The sequence below is a fragment of the Plecotus auritus genome, assembly GCF_963455305.1.
Source record: "Plecotus auritus genome assembly, chromosome: 3".
Classification (NCBI taxonomy): Eukaryota; Metazoa; Chordata; class Mammalia; order Chiroptera; family Vespertilionidae; genus Plecotus; species Plecotus auritus.
The window spans coordinates 42,972,541-42,985,062 of record NC_137772.1 but is presented as its reverse complement, the minus strand read 5'-3'; the positions used below and the strand labels follow the sequence as shown (position 1 = coordinate 42,985,062).

At 40.0% G+C, this 12,522-nt stretch overlaps 1 protein-coding gene across 30 annotated transcripts in view; it reads right to left on the bottom strand.

Moving 5' to 3' along the window:
• The window catches only part of DOCK9 (dedicator of cytokinesis 9), a 281,552-nt gene that overhangs the window by 92,090 nt on the left and 176,940 nt on the right, over positions 1-12,522 (bottom strand). For all 30 annotated transcript variants that reach the window (XM_080662392.1, XM_080662395.1, XM_080662401.1 and 27 more), the window contains exons 10-19: positions 12,177-12,251; positions 10,765-10,905; positions 10,287-10,490; positions 9,789-9,911; positions 6,053-6,135; positions 5,325-5,447; positions 1,956-2,035; positions 1,688-1,875; positions 1,488-1,553; positions 205-297 (exon numbers count right to left, since the gene is read on the bottom strand). In XM_080662392.1, the coding sequence (XP_080518518.1) occupies positions 205-297; positions 1,488-1,553; positions 1,688-1,875; positions 1,956-2,035; positions 5,325-5,447; positions 6,053-6,135; positions 9,789-9,911; positions 10,287-10,490; positions 10,765-10,905; positions 12,177-12,251 (1,176 nt within the window). The remainder of the gene's footprint in view (positions 1-204; positions 298-1,487; positions 1,554-1,687; positions 1,876-1,955; positions 2,036-5,324; positions 5,448-6,052; positions 6,136-9,788; positions 9,912-10,286; positions 10,491-10,764; positions 10,906-12,176; positions 12,252-12,522) is intronic.

Genomic DNA, 12,522 nt, shown 5'->3' with positions numbered 1-12,522 from the left:
CATTTTCCAAGTTTTAATTTTTTACAATAAATACATTACTTTAATAATTAGAAAAATTTATGTAAAATAAATAATTCAACATTTAGTTCTATCACTGTCCTTTCAGTATAGTATGCAGCTTCCCTTGAATTTTGCTTTACTAAGCAAAGAACTTGGAGTTTTCCTTAAAATGGGTTAAACTGGGTTTTCCCTTGAAAATCTTACCTCATCATAAAATTCTGGGTTTTGATGATGGTGTAAAACTGCAGCAAAGGCGCTTCTTGTGAACACCGGCCCACCAGGTCTGCCGTAAATGCACTGAAATAAGAGTTAGCAAGGGAAACACCAGCATTCAATTAATAGAGTAAGAAATCAAACTCAGATGTGTTGTAAAGAGCACTCCCACAGCATAAGCTTAACCATCTCTGATGGATTTATTTCTTCTGCCTGTGAGACTCCAGACCAACAAGCCCCCTTAGTCTTGGGCCCCACTCACCCTCCAGCTCCCTTCCCAACCCTCCCCTGAGCCTCCCACCCTCTGAGCTGTAGCTCTGAATCAGACCTTGCTCACTGCTCCCTTTCCCACTGCCATGCCTCTGCTTATGCAATCCTCTGTCCCAGGGATCTTCCCTTCTATGTGCTCCAAGCAAACTCTCATGCATCCTTCCAAAAATGATGAACTCCTTCCTCTGTGTCCCTTCAGCATTTTTCCGTTCTAATTATTCAGTTTTGTAAAATAAACCCTTTCAGTACCTTCTGTATGCCAGGAGCTTTTTTTCATAACTGTCTTTCCCCACCAAACTACGAAATTTCTTGAGGGCAAAAACTATACTACATTGTTCTCTGCAACTCTGAATCCTTCCCTTCTTGCAAAGTCATTTTCATACAGTTTCAGTAAAGAATTTGGGCTCTGGAGTCAGACTGCCTGGGTTTGAACATCAGTTCCCCTAATGTATGACCCTAAGCAATTTATTTAAAGTATGTGCATTAATATCCTCATCTTAAAAATGCAGATATTCATAGTACCTAACTCAAAAGACTGTTATGAGAATTAAAGGAGTTTAGCACCTCTAAGGCTTTAGAGCAGAGCCTGGAATATAATGAGTACTCAATAAGCATCAATAATACACTACTATTATTATTACTATAATAAACACTTAATAAATGCCAATCTATTATTATTACTATTTATATTATCAATGTTACTAATATAATTCTTAGCATCCATACAATTCCTGGCTCATAGCAAGTGCACAATGTGTTTACTGAATTGAACATGCATCAGAACCCTTCATCCCTAAAATGTATAACAAAACAGAAATAATGAATTAGGAATAATAACTCAATTATTCCATATTCTGTAAGGTTCAGCACGTGTGGTTATATGATGTGATGTCATGTATTTTTGTGTTTGTGTCAATTAAAATGTGCCAGATTCCTTTAGTTGTGCTATATCATGCAACTGCATTATTAAAATGGGAAAATGGGAACATATATAAAAAACAAACCTTCAAAGGCTGAGAGTCTTCCTCATCTGAATCTTTGAATTCAATGCAAATAGCAATATTTCTGGCCTGCAGCATATTTAAAGGAAAAAGGGGAGGAGGGGACAAAAAGCCAGGATATATAAATATTTATAAAAGAACATGAGAAGCCAAAACCCAAGAGAATTTGATACCAAAAATGAAACCTCATTCTTTACACTCACCTTGGCAAAAGACTTCTGACTGTCATATTTCAAGTACTTGGGATAAACATAAAGGTGGTTATTATAGGTGGTGTACGGCTGAGTGTATTTTGGTAGGCAGGGCACAAATTCCTCTACTTCAAACATGATTGGAGTTTTAGTACAGGTTTCAAATTGTTTTGTGGGAATGTATGATGAATTGACATAATCTGAAAAATTAAAAACAAACAAATTGAAGTAAAAAAACAAACAAAATTTTGTCTGTTTATTACACAGAACTTACACTTACTGGGAAAGTCTGAGGAAACATTATCGATTGTAATGTCTAGATTGCCCAATATCACTGGGAGCTTAGCCATCTTCTCGGGTCTACAAACAAGAGAAAAATCAAACATTTATAAGTTAGATGAGCTCTAAAACCTAAATTATAGAGAGTACTTCCTAGAGAAATATAATGCAAGCCACAAACATAGTTTTAAACTTTCTAGTAGGCACATTTAAAAAAGTAACAGGTAAAATTAGTTTTAAGAATATATTTATTTAACCCATTATGTCCAAATTATTATATTTAAATATATAATCACTATAAAAAGTACATTCAAATTATTCAAAATCAGATGTGTATTTCCATTACAGCTCATTTCAGTTTGGACTTGTTATATTTCAAGTGCTAAACAGCCACATATGGTAGTGGCTACTGAGTTGGACAGCAAAAGTCTAGTTAAGAACATGAGCAAAATGTTAAAGTTTTCCTGAACCATTCCAACCTTACCACACATTCTTCACTCATTTAGAATCATGAAAATTCAGAACCAGAAGTCATCTCAGGCTCTAGTGTCTAGCAAAACGCTGGGTACCAAGCAGGCACTCAATGAGATACATGGTGTCTGTCCTTGGTTTGACTCGATCCATTACAGGAATCTCCTCCACAACGTGCCTGACAAGCACTGCCACTGCTTCCCCCTTCCCAGTGACAGGGGACTTTTAGCGCTCAGACCGCCCCTCCGCATGGGAAAGCCACCTTCGAAGCTCCATGCCTCAAGAGGCTTAGTTATGCTTCCCCATGGAACACCTTTCAACCATCTAGAAACAGCTTTCGGAAGTCTTCCATTCTCGGCCCTTCTGCACCTTCCTCCAATGCCATTCTCTCCTAGAAGAAGGTCCCATTTGTATTGTTGCACCCAGAATTGCATAGATCAGGCCCAATGGCCTGAGCAGTGAGGGTAGCTATCTGTGTTTACTTATTTTTTATTGATTGATTGAGAGAGATTGAGGCGGGGGGGAGCAGAGAAAGAGAAGGAGAGAAACACTGAGTCATTGTTCCACCCATCCATGCACTCATTGGTTTATTCTTGTATGTTCCCTAAGAGGGAATTGAACCTGCAAACTTGGCATATCGGGATGATGCTCTAACCAACTGAACAACCCAGCGAGGGCCATAGCTGTCTGGTTTTGAACAATACACCCATCTATTGATTACTTTTAGGTACCCACACCTAGTGATTCAAATAAAATTTACAACCACCTAAAATCCCTAAATCTTTGTTCACATGCTTTACTACCATGCCACATCTCTCCATTCTGGATTTATACAATTATGTGTTTGGAACTCAGAAAAGGATTTGATTTTTATCTTGATGAAATTTCATTTCTTTATATATTGGAGGCATTTCTAGTTTATCAAAACCCTCCTTAATCCAGGTATTAACATCTAATGTATTAGATATTCCTAACGGCTTCATGTTGCGAAGACATTTCACCAGCATGTTATGGTCTCTTATAAAAGTCATTGATGAAGATATTGCACAGAATATTGCCATGAACAGGTTCCTCTCAACCCTCTCGATGCTCATCGCCAGACTGACACTAGCCTATTCCTGGCATCTGGTTACTCCAGCAGTTGAACATCTGTCCACTCAAGTGTACTACACTTCTCTGACTTGTTCATAGGACATCTTGGAATATACACTTGTCAAAGGCTTTGCATCCCTGTTGCACCAGCTTAGCAGCCCAATTAAAGAGAGAAGCAGAAATGTGATTAGAATGACTAGTTTGACATAACCTGACTTATTCCTAGAAAACAGAACAGTTTCATGGTTCTTCATAAGCCACCTGTTTAATAATGTCTTTTAGATACTGCCAAGAAACATCAAAGCTCACTGGTCGACAGATGCAGCATTCAGTTTTATCCCCATTTTTTTTTAAAGTTCCTAACTCCTACTTTTAAGATTCCTCAGACATAACTGTAATCTGTTAAGAGTCTCACATGTAACTTGTCGTGTTATTGTTCATCCGAACCCGATTCCCCAAATAGTTCTACTTTCTTGCTTCCTTTGATTACAGACTATGTTGAGCATATTCATCTGTGCCCATCAGCAGCTCCAACATGCAGAATCACATTCTCTCAGGGTTCCTCCTCATTTCCACTTGTCTTTTGTATTCATCTGAGTTTAAATGAGCAACTCCTTGAAATCCTCAGATATAACTGTCAGGAAGGCAAATCAATAATTTTTCACACATCCTGCCTTCCGTCAAAAAAATTTATGCCCAGCAAAGGAAATCAGTTTTTATGAGTTCAGAAATGGACTCCTCAGATTCTCAGCCAGACTGATTTCCACCATTGCCCAACTTCTCTTTATCATATTATTATGGGCTGAGTTGTATTTCCAAAACGATATGTTTAAATCTTAACCCTAGTATCTGTGAATGTGACCTTATTTGGAAATGGGTATTTGCAGATGTAATTAAGTGAAGATGAGGTCACTAGGGTGGGCCAATATGACGTATTCTTGTAAGAGGAAGGACATTAATAAGAAACACAGGAAGACAGCCATGTGAAGACAGAGGCAGAGTTTGGGGTTATGCTGCCACAAGCCAAGGAATGCCTGGGGTTACAAGAGGCTGGAAGAAGTGAGGAAGGATCCTCCCCTGGAGAACTCAGAGGGAGTGGGCCCTGCCAACACCTTGATTTTGGACTCCAGCATGCAGACTTATGAGAACAAACTTCCACTGTTTTAAGTCACCCAGTTTGTGGTACTTTGTTAGGGCAGCCATAGGAAACTAATACACTCATTAATAGATATAAAGCATTTAGAACTATAAACAGTAAGTACTATATAAGTTATCCCCCCCCCCAACACCACCACCCAAATCACCCATTCAGTTAATAGTACCAGGAGCACTCCACTGTGTAAGTCAGAAACCTGGATTTATTTATCTGAGACTACCAACCATTTTTTTCTCCTTCCACCCTACTGCCCAATCAGGAAACCAAGACCCAGTAATTGGGCCTCTCTGACATAACTTGAATTAGTTTCATTTTTCCTGTTTCCACTTGTAGTGGCTTTGCTGCAACCCCTCCCACTTCTTGCAAAGGTGTCTCAACTGCCTCCTTCTTCCCCAGGTTCATCTCTACCCTCAACCCACCCGTAACAGAACCACCAATAACATCCTTTACAGAATTCAAGTCAACTAGGTTACTCTTCCAATTTTAAATCCTCTTTTCCTTCCCAAGGACTTGAGGTAAAGTTCCATGCTCACCCAACATGCCCTGGGATGTCTGAGTGGAGCAATTTAAAAGACTGCTCCTGCTTCCTCCCTCCCCACCAAACAACTTCTAGTTCTTAGAAGTGGAAATAAGCAAGGCCTGGAGACTCACTTCCGAAAGTCCGCCAGTAACTTGAGCATGTCGTCATTGGAGAGCTTATTGCTGTCTTGCTTGTAGAGGGCAGAGAATCTGGCATTCTTGTCAAGGTTTCCAGATGTATCTCTAAACAACGTCCTGAAATAGCAAAACAACACTTCCAAACTGAATTTCCAAAAGACCAAAATAAATCCACGACTTAACTCTGGTTTCTATGTGAAGACTAATTATTATTCCATTGGCTGTAGCCAACAGAAATCTCATTACCTAAAAACATGGAAGATATTTATGAGGATGAACAAAACTAACTCAATTTACATAGAAAACATTTCCAGCAAATGGCCTATGCTTCAGAAACAACATACACAGTCGAGTTCCTAAGAAGCAGAGATCAAAAAATAAAGAGGACCGGCAGACCACGCGGGCAGTCACCCATGCCCAGCTGGAGACACGTGGCTGGAACCTGGAATACCATCTCTGCAACACACATTCCTGCTCATCCTGCCAATTCCCTCCAACCAGCGTCTTTCCTTTCTGTGACTCTAATAAATGATTATTCAGATACAGGGCTTACTTACTTTTCAACTTTACACATTTAAATCCTATTCGTCTCTGGGCAATAAAGAGAATAGGTTGGTCGATCTATAACTCTGTCTATCTGTCTATCTATCTATCTATCTATCTGTCTATCTATTTCCATATATCTACACCTATATGAAAGGTATAAAAGATGTTCCCCTTACCTTGCTGCCCAAGCAAATGGCATCCTGTACTGTCCGAGTCTTTGGCATGCCTGCTTGGCATTCTTCAGCACCTTCTGAGCAACCTTGAAGACATCAGAATAAAGCCATGAGATGCCGAATCCCACTGACAGAAGAATTATCATCTAAAGAGCTTGTGCAGAAGCCCATAATTTGGGGATAAATATTCATTATTAAAACATTATAGGTGTTGACTTGTTAGGGCAAGGTTTTTATTTTTATATTTTTGCTTTCTGAGTATAAATTCTGCTATTTTCACTTCCTAATAACTAATTTTGGCTTTTTGTGGGTTAACTGATTAACCCTATAGTACACAGTGAAGCAGATTTGCTTTTAGCTTATGATGTATACATGGCAGGTCTATTAATCAACTATACCCCATCGCTAAAGCAGATGACACTTTATTTTCCCAAATTTGCTTGTACTAGGATATTGCATTGTTACCAATGCAAAGTCTAATTCATTCAGAGTGATGTGTTGAAGAGCTTTTTACATTAGTTAAGTACATCCAAGACAAGCCAAGTTTAGGAAAAATAATCTAGTTCCTGTGAACAAGCGTGTGCTCTGCAGACTGCAGCATCAGGGGGAAGCTGTGAGGAATGAAGAGCCCCAGGCCCTGCCCCAGGCCTCCTGGGTCAGAACTTACCTCTGACCAGATCTCTGGTGACCTGTGTGCACTGGGACTGGGTTTGAGAAGCGCTCATCTAGAAGGCTCAGAAGTAGAATAATAGAGCTGTCTGTCTCTAAGTCAAATTGAAACCAGCTGTTTGAATCTACAGGCCATTACACCTCTCTAGGTTCCACTTTCCATACCTTAAAAATGAAGAGCTTAGTTTATACTTTTCATTACAAAACATTATGATTCCATCATAATCATGCTGTGGGAATTGCTGCCTTCATGAGTGAACTGGAAAACACATCCTGATTTAAACAGATGTCAGAAGCTCAACTAGGCCCTCCCTTTCTTCTTCAAGTGTGGTGTATTCATGTGGGGACTCACGGGGACACAGTCACAGGGTAAAATGGCCTACTTTCCTGGGGTGGCAATTTGGGGAGAAAATATTATTTTTCGGTTTAACAATAATGACTATATTGTGGAGTAAAATGCAACATCTGCATAAAACTTAAAGCTAAAAGACAAGGCTTCAAGTAAGTTTCACTCTTCCCTGCAGTGATGAGGACTGAGCGCTCAGACTTCTCAAAGGTGCAAATGGATCATAATGTAGTGAAAGTCAGAGTGAGAAATTCATATTTGCCCTTTGGGTTTGTTTGTTTATTCCTTTTCTTTCTTTCTTTCCCATCCTCCCTCACCCCCTCCCTCCCTTCCTCCCTTCCTTCCTTCCTTTCTTTAAAATCTGTTTGTGATGGGCCTACAGAGACTTCTCATAAAAATTTTCTCCAAAACAAAAATTTACTCCAAAAGATGTTCTACACCATATTGGAAAACATGAAGAGACAATTTTTATATACAGAAAAAAATCATCCCTCTGTCATCTCTCTGCCAAACCTTCTATTCGGATGTAAGATGGTTGAATGTTAATCTCTGCTTTAATTTACTACTTCAGAGGTGGGACTAAATGGAACAATGTGCACGTGGTGAAGCTTTACATCGTAAGTGATGAAGAAACAGCAGACGTCAGCAGATGCTCAATGGACATTGGGGAGAGTGGAGTGTAACATCCAGCCCACAATGCTGTGATGTTTGCACCAATGTGAGCAGCCACATTTCAAACGTGCATGTGGCAGATAGAAGTAGCAAAGTTGGTGCATTTTGGGCTTGGAAATGTGTTGCATGCACAGTCAGGGGAGTAGATCTTATCTTGGGCCTTCACTGATTATTAATCAAAGCATCAAAGAGCTAAAAGAGCTCTCATTTTTACAGATTTGGTTTAAAAAATAAAACAGCTTCTCTCTAGAGACCAAACTTTACTCAGCTTTTATCAGCCAGAAACACATGCTGTCTGAAGCAATGCACCTGGAAAATGGGCTTTTACTTGACTGGGGCAGTAATAAATGATAACAAGGTCCTACATTGGCCAGTGGTTCATAGAATCTATATTAGCACTGTCTTTTACATTATCTGTTTGATCCCTGAGAGGAAGGTATGGGCAGGGAGCAACATTATCCTTCAACTACAGATTAAATATCTGGGGCTCAGAGAGGTGACATGATTTGTCCAAAGTGTCCAGGCTCGTTAGGTGCTCAGCACTTACGTGTCTGGCTCCTAAAACCTGTTCTTTGAGGGCCATCCTGCATTCTGGTGGACACCCTTGCAATGTATGGGTGGCCACAGAGAGGGGGAGAGGAAACTAAGTCAGCTCAGCAAACCTGTTGGAGCCTCTGGGTGTCCCCTTCTCCTGCTGACCAGTCCTTGGTCAGTATATCAGGGCAATCTTCAAATGCCCATGTATAAAACATTTTAAAAATAAAAATACTGTAAAACTGGCAGGACAGCACTTAACAGCTTACTCTAACCAGGTAGCTCCGAGTGCAAGCAAGTGACAGTCAAGTGTCCTTTGGCCACTCTAGCTGTGTGACAGTAAGGAGGTAACTAACCCTTTGAAAACCTCAGTTTTCTGAATATGAAAGGAGGTCTTGGACTAGATGACTTCTAATAATCAATAAGTCTATGGTATGTTCACATCTACACATTCCCCAGGTAATAAACAGTACTTTGCACACATACCAAACATATATCTTCTTGTTTCCCTTCCTTCTTTGACCGAAGGTTGCACTACCTCTGCCACCACAACCCTGCCCCACCTGACAAAACACAAGTAGACCTGAACCACCAATCCTACTGGCCACACCAGCTGAGCCAGACTGTCTTCCAGTCTCATCTCATTTTTAAGTATAAATGGACCCAAATATAATTCCAGAACCTGAGAGAGAGTTCAACAAGTGAAATAAACTATCTATATATATAAAAGCCTAAGCAACCATTAAGACCAAATGACCGGAATGACTGGCCGGTAGCTATGATGTGCACTGACCCAGACCTAGCTGCTGGGGCCCTGACAGCCCCAAATCTGGTCCACCCACACCCCGGACCCAGCAGGAGGGAGGAGGGAGCCCAGTTCCTTATGGAATCAGCCATTGGTTAGCTTGCTGCTGGGGCCCTGACAGCCCCAAATATGGTTCACCCACACTCCAGACCCAGACAGAAGGGAAGAGGGAGCCTGATTCCTCGCAGAATCGGCCATTGGTTAGCTTGCTGCTGGGGCCCTGACAGCCCCAAATCTGGTCCACCCACACCCCGGACCCAGCAGGAGGGAGGAGGGAGCCCAATTCCTTGCAGAATTGGCTATTGGTTAGCTTCCCCTGGCAGGCCGCCCCGCCCCCATCAGTCTCGATCATGGGCCAGGCCGAGGGACCCCACCCATGCACGAATTCATGCACCAGGCCTCTAGTTTGAATATAATATATGAACTTTATAATGACAGAAAACTTACTACAAAACTAATAATTCCTCTGCAAATTATTTGATGATGTTAGGATAGTCCAGCCAAATGAAGCATTTTATTTACACATAGGACTACTTTTCATTGATAATTGAATACATAAAGTTAAATATAAGAGTCAATCTATGTACAGAAGTCTACATCTTTTGAAATATAAACATGATTTAACTTTGACTTCTTTAAGCATCTCTCCTTCAATGGAAAGCCTTTTTTTCCCATTGCTATTTAACTTCACAAAGCATACAAGTCATCCCTACCTTAGAAGAGTCTGAACTTTTCATGTATGGCTCTGCGACGTGCGTGATGCTCCCCTGGAGGACCTTTTCGATTCTAGCCACAAGAAATATATCTGGATGAGGACACGTGACTGAAAATATTCCCTAGGGGACAAAACATTTTCTTCAGTAAGTAGAATTCACAGCCACATTAAACAAATCCCTTGAATATTCAAGGTTCTAAAGCAGCAAAGAAGGGTGAAACCGTTTAGCTATTAAGAAGCACCCACTGCCAAACTGGTTAACTGATCAACAGTTCATCATCTGTTCAAATAGGCTTTTGGTGGGGGAGGCAATTAGCAGAAACTTTAGAAAAAAGAAATGAGAAATCCTTCTCTCAGATTGTTTTTACTGCAAATCAGATAAGCTGTTAATATAATCAACAACCTCTCCCCAATTAGCATTACAAAGACTCTATGTGTTTACATAGCATGTGCAAGCTACGTCATGGCATCCTGACTGCTGGGCTCAGGTCCCCACCTGCTTCGGATACTGCATGGCAGCTTCATGGAGGATGTCTGGAAGGGTGGGCGAGCTCTGCCCACTGCCATTCATCAGAGCGGAGGATGGGGTGGCCAGCATCTGCCTCACTGAGAAATGGTTCAGGTCCACGTGGAAATCAGCAGAAATCTTCCGGTTGTACTTTATGTCAAACAGGGATAGAGTAACAAAGAAAGGCTCTACCTGAACAAAACAAAACAATCCAGACCATCACTAAGGCTCAAAGAAGAAATTACTGGACTTATTTATGATTGTGGCTATAAATTTCCGCTAAAGAGAAACAGCCTCAATCCCCATCCTTTGTGACAAACATCCTGTCCCCACAGGCTAAATAAGCCCCCACATCCTGACCTAAACATTGTACCTCCTTGATACTAAGAACTAGAATTTCATGTCTGCATTGCAATGTGAACAACTGAAACCTCTGTTTCTTTAGGAAGTATTTTTAAAAAATTACATTTGTAGTGGGTCCTTCTTCATTTTCAGCAACACAGCATTGCAAATTGAAAGATAGATCATTGCACTTGACAAGAATTCTTTTTCCAAACTTCTCTTCAAATGGCTTCACTTCTGGCTCAGCTGATGGTAAATCAAGCTTCTTTAAAAAAAAAAAAAAAAAAGCAAACATATAAATACATTGTACTCGCATTAAAAAAATCCAATAATAATTGTACCCTAAAGAAACTGCCATATGGAAAAGCCATATACACTATCACACACAAGAGTGTTACTATTTTATAAGTTTATACAGTTTATAAAAATGGTAAAAAATGATGGTATATCTACTTGATGGATTATCATGCAGAGTTTAAAAATTATGGCTATGAGCAACTCAGTGTCCATCAATAGATGAATGGATAAACAAAATGTCATATATACATACAATGGAATAGCATTCAGCCATAAAAAGAAATAAAATTCTGACACAATCTACAACATGGATGGATCATGAAAACATTAAGCTACGTGGAATAAGCCAGACACAGGAGGATAAATATTGTATGATTTCACATAAATGAGGTTCCTAAAATAGGCAAATTCACAAAGACAGAAGGTAAAATAGAAGTTACTAGGGGTGAGGGGAATGAGGCATGGGGAAGTTATTGTTTAACTGATAAATAGTTTCTGTTTGAGATGATGAAAAAGTTCTGGAAATGGATAGTGGTGACAGTTGCACAGCATTGTAAATGTTCTTAACCCTAAATTGCACATTTAAAAAGGGTTAAAATGGTAAATTTCATGTTATGTATACTTTATCACAACAAGTAAAATATTGTCAAAATATATATGGTTATGAATCCTGTGAAGAAACACAGAAAAACACTTATTATTAAAGGTAAGTGGGGAAAAGAAGTTCTATAAAAAAAGACTATCAATGAAGAGGGGGAAAATATAGAAGAAAATACTGCAGAACCATTGTCCACCCTATTGTGGGCAGCTCTGCGGTCCTCGCCACTCTATGCCTTGGATTTTGCTGGGACACAGATGTGGACCACATGCACTACAAGGCTTGTACTTGGGGTTGAGCTTGAGCAAGTCAGGAAATATCACTGTCTACTGGGCATCTGCAGTGATGCCTGTTCTTTTCTGACTATTATTTTTATGGGGTAAATTATATGTTCTTTGTGGACCTAAGAATGTCTTTGGATAACTCTCAATTTTCAACAATTAATTGAATATCAAATATTCACAATGATTGGGCTACCCAATGAGATTACAGCCTGTTTTCATTTTTCCTTTTCCCCTTTAATTTTATATATTGTTGTTATATTGCTTGTCAATCCAAAATAAACAAATAAATGAAGAACCTGTCAAAGGTTTTATTTCCCAAACTTAGTTTTACATTTTAAACATTAAAATAGTTCCTACCTGGGCATCCGGGTCCAAGTAAAAAAGTTTAACTCTGCTTTCACTTTTCAGTTTGATTTCTGCTTCTCGGGTACTCTGATAACAAGACAAACAAAAAATATAAATTACACTTAAAAATAGCCCTTTTCTTACAGGGTGTCCAAGTATGTTTGAAAGCCACCCCCTCCTGAAACGCCAGGCTGCCAGACGACTCTGCCCTCAGCTTGGAGAGTCTGCCTGTCAAGGAACAAGGATAGAGCACACTGTGAGTGTGTGTGTGGTGGTGGCGGGGGGGGGGGGGAGTGTGGGGGGATCAATACCTGATCCCTGACCTTATGAAGCTGACAATCAAATGGAGAGCCAAAAA